At 41.6% G+C, this 7410-nt stretch overlaps 1 protein-coding gene across 1 annotated transcript in view; it reads right to left on the reverse strand.

Annotated features, from left to right (window-relative positions):
• PSMD1 (proteasome 26S subunit, non-ATPase 1) overlaps positions 1-5645 on the reverse strand; it is a 182112-nt gene extending 176467 nt beyond the window's left edge. Inside the window, exons 1-4 of the mRNA XM_033958253.1 lie at positions 5330-5645; positions 3886-3929; positions 1473-1546; positions 1218-1387 (exon numbers count right to left, since the gene is read on the reverse strand). Of these exons, the coding sequence (XP_033814144.1) occupies positions 1218-1387; positions 1473-1546; positions 3886-3929; positions 5330-5345 (304 nt within the window). The 5' untranslated portion in view covers positions 5346-5645. The remainder of the gene's footprint in view (positions 1-1217; positions 1388-1472; positions 1547-3885; positions 3930-5329) is intronic.
• Between the last annotated feature and the right edge of the window lie 1765 nt (positions 5646-7410).

A 7410-nucleotide genomic window follows, 5' to 3' on the forward strand; every position in this document is an offset into this window, starting at 1 on the left:
TAAGACAAGTCTGAAAATTCTTTGACAGAAAACAACTCAACTCGTGGTTCAATCACTGATCCTTGGCCTAATAGACTACTGCAACATGCTATATCTCCTCTGCCAAGCATCCGCGATAAAACAACTTCAAACAATACAAAACACAGCCCTAAGATTTATCTACTCACTGAAAAAATACGACCACATCACAGAGGTGTACCGTGACTCACACTGGCTCACAATACAAGCCAGAGTGCACTTCAAATTCCACTGCCTACTATTCAAAGCTATAAACGGAGACAGCCCTACCTACTGGAACAATAGACTAACTCAATCCACCTTAACCAGACACAGAAGAACCCACACAATATTCACACAACCACCAATCCAAATTGTCCTACTGGCCACCAGAGCAGCGAAACTGGACCAACAACTCACCAATCTGCTGACTTTGACCACAGACTACAAAACCTTAAAAAAAGAAACAAAAACCCTACTCTTCAAAAAATACATAAAACCAATATAACACAACCAAACATACTCCGAACTCCTCCTGCAATACTAACTACTCATTAGCAAACCAGAAAATGTTCAAACTATTCCCTAAGTACTTCTTAATATCTTAACAATTCTTATGTAATCCACCTTGAACTGCAAGGTAAAGGCGGAATAGAAATCACTAATATAATGTAATTAAATGCCTGCTTCAGGGGTCATCCAATGAATACAGTTATGCATATGAAAACATATACAAGCTCCAGAGTGAATAGCGAAGATAAAAACAGAAAGCCAATAGCAGCATTATTCAGATTGCCTGGAGGTCCTTTGCACTTTGATAACTCACACACAGTCATCCAAAAAAATGGGCCATGTGATAGCTGAGTTACTGTAGTATCTGGATCTATTGCTTTGACTATAGCTGCTCTTTGCTGCCTCTCAGAAGGAGCTGCCCTAGGCAGCCACCAAGACAGCCTAATGGTTAAGCTTGCCCTTATACATATATTTTGAAAAATACATACATGTGCACACAAAACAACCAAACAAAATATATGTATACCAATAAGCATGTGTAAATGTGTGCTAGGACTCTGTGGGGTCATTTTTAAAGAGAACATCTGCATACACATACATCCCCTTTTGAACCGGGAATATACTTTCCTGATACATAGGTTAGGCAGCCTTGGACTAAATCAATTTCTTGATAACATTTGTTCACCCCATACTGCAAATTACAGTACCTATAATAGTCTCCACATATTCGGAATTATCATTAACATTGAAGAGGTCACCAGCCCCCAGGGCATAGTTCAGGGACTCTTCAAAGGCTCCAAGGTGGTAAAACACTTTGGACGCCACCAGCGCAGCAAACTGACGACTTCTGAAACTTTCATCCTCATATAGCACTTCACTGCAAAAGAAAGAGAAAAACACCAGTTCAGCTTAAAAGAATATTCCAGCTTAGCGACATCCAGGAAATAAACTACAACACTTACATTTTATCCACAGACTCAGAAATTTCTGCCCAGAAGTCATTCACAACAGAATTCAGCTTGAGAAGAGCAAATTCCTATAGAAGATGAAAAGAACATTTAGCCAAAGGAAGTTATAAAACAGAAGTACTGACAAATTAGACCCAGAACACTGACAATGTAAGCTGCAATTCCAAAGAAAACTTGCCAAAGAGAAAAATAATACAGTGCTGGCCTTAGTTCAATCTTTAATATTATTTTCTGATTCTAAATCTTCTGTGTTCATCCCACGCTTCTTTGAACTCAGTCAGTTTTACTCTCCACCACCTCTCTCGGGAGCGCATTCCAGGCATCCACTACCTTCTCCATAAAGTAGAATTTCCTAACATTGCCCCTGAATCTACCATCCCTCAACCTCAAATTATGTCCTCTGGTTTTACCATTTTCCTTTCTCTGGAAAAGATTTTGTTTTACGTTAATACCCTTCAAGTATTTGAACGTCTGAATCATATCTCCCCTGTCTCTCCTTTCCTCTAGGGCAGTGGTTCCCAACCCTGTCCTGGAGGAACACCAGGCCAATTGGGTTTTCAGGCTAGCCCTAATGAATATGCATGAAGCAAATTTGCATGCCTATCACTTCCATCATATGCAAATCTCTCTCATGCATATTCATTAGGGCTAGCCTGAAAACCCGATTGGCCTGGTGTTCCTCCAGGACAGGGTTGGGAATCACTGCTTTAGGGTATACATATTCAGGGCTTCCAGTCTCTCCTCATACGTCTTCTGGCGCAAGCCTCCTATCATTTTCGTCGCCCTCCTCTGGACCGCCTCAAGTCTTCTTACGTCTTTCGCCAGATACGGTCTCCAAAACTGAACACAATACTCCAAGTGGGGCCTCACCAATGACCTGTACAGGGGCATCAACACCTTCTTCCTTCTACTGAATCATTCTTTGTAAGCAAAGGCTCAAAGGAACTGAATTAAACCACTATGAATCTGAAATAGTGCTAAAACAAACTGGCAAAATGAACAGTAACTTAGTAAATGATGGCAGACAAAGACATGAATGGTCCATCCAGTCTGCCCTGTAATCACAATTTCATGATTAAATTAAAATGGTCTTTTTTCTTTGTTATTCCTGGGCCATAGACTTTAGAAGTCTGCTCGGTACTGAACTTAGTCTCCAACTACTGAAGTTGCTGTTGAAGCTCACTCCACCTTATCCAAACCATCTCATTTGCGGGATTCAGACCATGAAAGTTAGTCCATTCATATTCTAACTCATGATCCTCTGTGTTCATCCCACACTTTTTTGAATTCCATCACAGCTTTCCTCTCCACTACCTGCCTCGGGAAGGCATTCCAGGCATCCACCTCCCTCTCTGTGAAAAAGAATCTCCTAACATTACTCCTAAATCTACCACCCCTCAACCTCAATTTATGTCCTATAGTTTTACCAATTTCCCTTCTCTGGAAAATACCTTTCAAATATTTAAATGTCTGTATTATATCACCCCTGTCCCTGCTCTCCTCCAGAGTGTACATGTTAAGGTCCTCTAGTCTCTTCTCGTACTTTTTTTGGCACAAACCCCCTACCATTTTTGTATTTTTCCTCAGGACTGCTTCAAGTCTTTTTATATCCTTGACCAAATACAGCCTCCAAAACTGAACACAATACTTCAAATGAGGCCTCACCAATGACATGTAGAGCGGCATCAACACCTCTCTCTATACAACCCAGCATCCCCTTGGCTACAGCCACCAGTAGCAAATTTCTTAAAACAGGATGGCATTTAGCCCAGGATCTGAACATGAAATTGCTAACCAATTACTTACTGGTAATCTGTAATTTATCATTAAAATCTGCCACTTTACCTGAAAATAGGTCTAACCAAAATAATGGCAGTTTCTAAAAAGTACCCCCAAAAGAATTAATAATTTTGTCTTCCCTTCAGTCCAGGGTTCATCGAAGCATTTTTATGTAAACGTTATTCTCTTTTCAGGTGGTCGGGTTGTTTTTTGCTCTAGTTCTTAACTGGCTTTTACATGACAGGCAAAAACTTTTGTTTGAAAAATGTATATGTGCAATGCACTGAGTATTGTGATGGTTTTATGTTTATATATTCCTGGTGGTGGCCACTTCTCTTGCTGTAATCTTCTTTCTCTCCCTAGAGAACTCACTTCCCCCACCTATTGTTTGACCCTTATTTGTTTTTTTTCCCTTGAAAATTTTGCCTTTCATTCCTGTTTGTCTCGGTTTCTTGTCTTTTATACTAACTTCCCCTGTCGTCACCTAAGTTTTAACACTGATTTTTGTGTATGTACGATGATGACAGATTTTATTATTGTACACCGCTCAGAAACTTGGTATACAAATAAATGATTATGTCAAGTTACTCTACTCCCCAATATAAATTCCACAGGTTTCCTAACATACCTTCAGTTGTGGCTCCTCTTCATCCAAAAGGGAAATAATTCCAGCTACAGAATCAAAGAAACACACTCAGTGCCCCTCATAGCAACATTTCATTTCTAACTTTATAATCTTCAATAATAAAGTACTTAGCCAGTAAACAAAGCAAACATATATAAGATGCAACAGAAACAAAAAAATATCCGATAATGTTAATAAGCAGAAGTTAGATTGAGGGGGAGGGGGGATTTAAACTAACCTGATATTTCTAGACTTAAGTTCAAACAGTCAGTTTTTGTCAGCAGAATCTACTTACTGCAGCCCCCAGCCCCTCCCTTCAAATGCCTAATCACAAAGTTTTGCAATAATCTAAATAGCCCTTTTGTTTTTAACCTTAATTGTACTCTTTTCTTTTAAAATTGTATTTCCCCCTACTATCCTTTTGTTTTCATGTAAGTTATGTCTTGTCTATAACAAGTAGGTTAGTTGTGCCCCTTTTTAATTGTTAGACGCTTAGAATTATGATTAGCGTTTCATCAAATTTTAATAAACTTGAATGCCTGGATATTCAGGCCTTTTGTCTAGCATGTTACACAGGAGAATAATAAAACAAGAACAAATCAGTAAAACCAAAGAATTCCAGTGAACATCAGGCCAAAATGTATTTAAAGCAATTTCTTTTTATAAGAAACAAACTGGAAAGCAAGGCAATGCTTCCGATATCAACATCAAGCATTGCCTCCATGAATAATTACGGTTACCAAAACATTCTTATTCCAGTCTGAAGTATGCAGAGACTAGAAAAAGAACATTTTGGTAACAGTAGTTCACAGGCAACAATGAAACTCTTCCAAAACTATGCATTGACAATGTGCTATTTTAGGTATTTACCATCTACAACTAGGCAGTTTACAGAATACAAGCATAAACATTACAAAGCCTCAGTGGGTTTTTAACCGCACTGGGCACAATTTGTTTCTAAGGACATAGTGAAACAAAAAAAACTGCTTTGCTCTTTACATATGTACTTTTTTTCTTAACCTTTTTCGTGTTTACCAATTTTTCCAAAGGTTAAAGAGTTTAGGGCTCTTCAGCTTGGAGTGAAATGGCTAAATGCACACTGGCTATTTACTCTTCCAAAAAGCACAAAGACTAGGGAGGTAAAACGTACTTTTCCCACTCAGTGCATCATTAAGCTCTGAAGTTGGTTGTAAAAGAGGGTCTGGAGAAGCTCTTGGAGGAAAAGGTTCACAAATAACTACTAAGTAAGGTAGACACGGGTTATCATATGAGGGGGGGATTCAGACGTCCATGGAGGTCAAAGGCAGATGTCTCCCCACCCCCACCCCATTTGCATTGGAGGGAAAGGGCTGCACTAAGCTCGAGCGCAGGCCTGAGGGGGCGCAGGCCCGGCCCTGACTCAGCTAATGCCGCTCCCAGCCTCCACCCCCGTCTCTAGCGCCCTCACCTGCTGAGGTAATCATGGCGCGGCTCCGTCCCTCGCTCTTTATCTGCCTGACACCGGACCCGGCCGCTTTTCTTCTTTACGGTGGCAGCTTCACGCTTCTCCCTTCTGCCGGTACCACACAACACACCTCACGGCCCAGGCGGCGTTCCAAGCCTCGCTCTGAGTCAAGCACGCCAACTTCCAGCCAATCGTGAGATGGGAAGATGTGACGGCAGAACGCAAGAACCAGAGAGCTGGATCTGACTCAGCCAATCACGACCGGAAGAGCGTGGCTATGTGTTTCAAGCCTCATTCTGGGATCAAAGGCGGGAAGGACTAGTTCAGACTCCCTTCTTTTCATTCATTGCTCGGTGCGGAAGCGAGGTTTGAAACGCAGAGTTTGTCTCGGTTACCGTGGGCTGCTCCGTCGCAGTGACTCAGGATATTTCCATCCCTGCCTCACTTCCGGCTGTCCTGGGTTTACCCGGAAGTGAAAGTCTGGAAGGAGTGACAGACGGTGATGGAGACGACGCAGCTAGTCTCAAGCTCAGAAAGTTACAGTTACCACCATATGGCTCCAGAAAAAGGAGGCCGGTTTGAGACATCCGGGTTTTACTTCCATTGCTTCTGCCACCCGTTTTGAGCTCTTTGGGGACAACGGGATCAGTGACGTAATGAGGGGGGGCAGTCCACCCCTGTTCTTCCCTCGCCCCGCGTGAGTCCCCCTTCCCTTCCCACCTCTTCCGCTGGTCACTTCTGGGTGCCAGGAAGGGGGGGGGCAGTGACATAGAGAAGAGGAAGGGCAATAGGGATACAGAGAGGGGTAGATACCTAGAGAATGACACGGTGACAAAATTCATCACCGTTATCGTCCCCGCGGATAACCGCGGGAAACCATCTTCATGTCATTCTTTAAGGAGAGAGGGAAGAATCAGAGTATAATTGGGCACAACCACTGACCCTCAAGCTTTGCTTTGAAGAATGCTGGTGTAGAAGGACCGAGGTTGAAATGGACACTAGAAAATGACAAGGGATTATTTCCCACGGGGACGCTGATGAATTTTGTCACCGTGTCATTCTCTAGATCCACTATAATCTCTCCAACTCTGAAATGTCCTGTCTAAATGAGATTGTAAGCTCTTTTGCGAAGGGACTGCCTATTGTATGTTAAAATGTACAGCGCTGCATACACCTTTCAGCGCTCTAGAAATCATAAATAGTAGGAGCAATGCTGAAAGAGGCTAGATAGGCACATAGAGCGGGATAAAACGTTTTGCTGGGGTTTTGTGGGGGGGAGGGGTTGCTTGATGATAAAGTAGTATAGCTATTTTGATAAGCATTTATAATTTTTGAAAACAGAAATAAGGTGATATTTTTATTGAACTAAATTGAAAACACTTTTTAAGAGACCAAACTCACCCCCCCCCCCCTCCCTCAGCTCAGGAAAGGATACTGTAACAGCAGTTTACCATACTGAGCTGAGGAAGGAGATTTTGGCCTCTGAAAGCTAATAGAAATACGGTATTAGTCCAATATCATTATCCTAGTATCTTATTTTCTACAATTGTTTTATTTCAATGTGGTGATTGGTATCTGTCAGCCTTTTCAAATTTGCATATGCTGTCTTTATATTTTGCCCAGTACTAGGGGACATGCATCACTATTTCTGTGGCTTCTTAGGATGCACTTTCATTGTTGGCTACATATTCTATTTTTAGTTTACGGTTACTTATTATCCACTGGGTGAGACTGTATCTGTGTTATTTGTGTGCAAAAACAGACCTGCTCTTCTGTTGGCATTGACTGGTTGTTTAGTTTTACAATAGGGTTGGAGAGGGAAAGGGCTGCAAAATAAACCCAATCGTGTGTTTCTAGATTGTAAAAGAAGAGCCCTTAGCTTTTGCCTCTTCAGTCATCCCTACATCAGCCTTCATTTTGACTTGCTGATTTTGATTTAACGGACCATCCTTGCTGTACTCTGGAAACCCGGCCTAAGTGCTCTTCTTTTACAATCTAATAAACACACTATTGGTTGAACTTTGAGCCTTCCATTAAGAATTCATATCAAATTGGACCAATGATGAACACATCATCCCTGGAAG

This window comes from Geotrypetes seraphini, chromosome 9 (assembly GCF_902459505.1).
Source record: "Geotrypetes seraphini chromosome 9, aGeoSer1.1, whole genome shotgun sequence".
Lineage (NCBI taxonomy): Eukaryota > Metazoa > Chordata > Amphibia > Gymnophiona > Dermophiidae > Geotrypetes > Geotrypetes seraphini.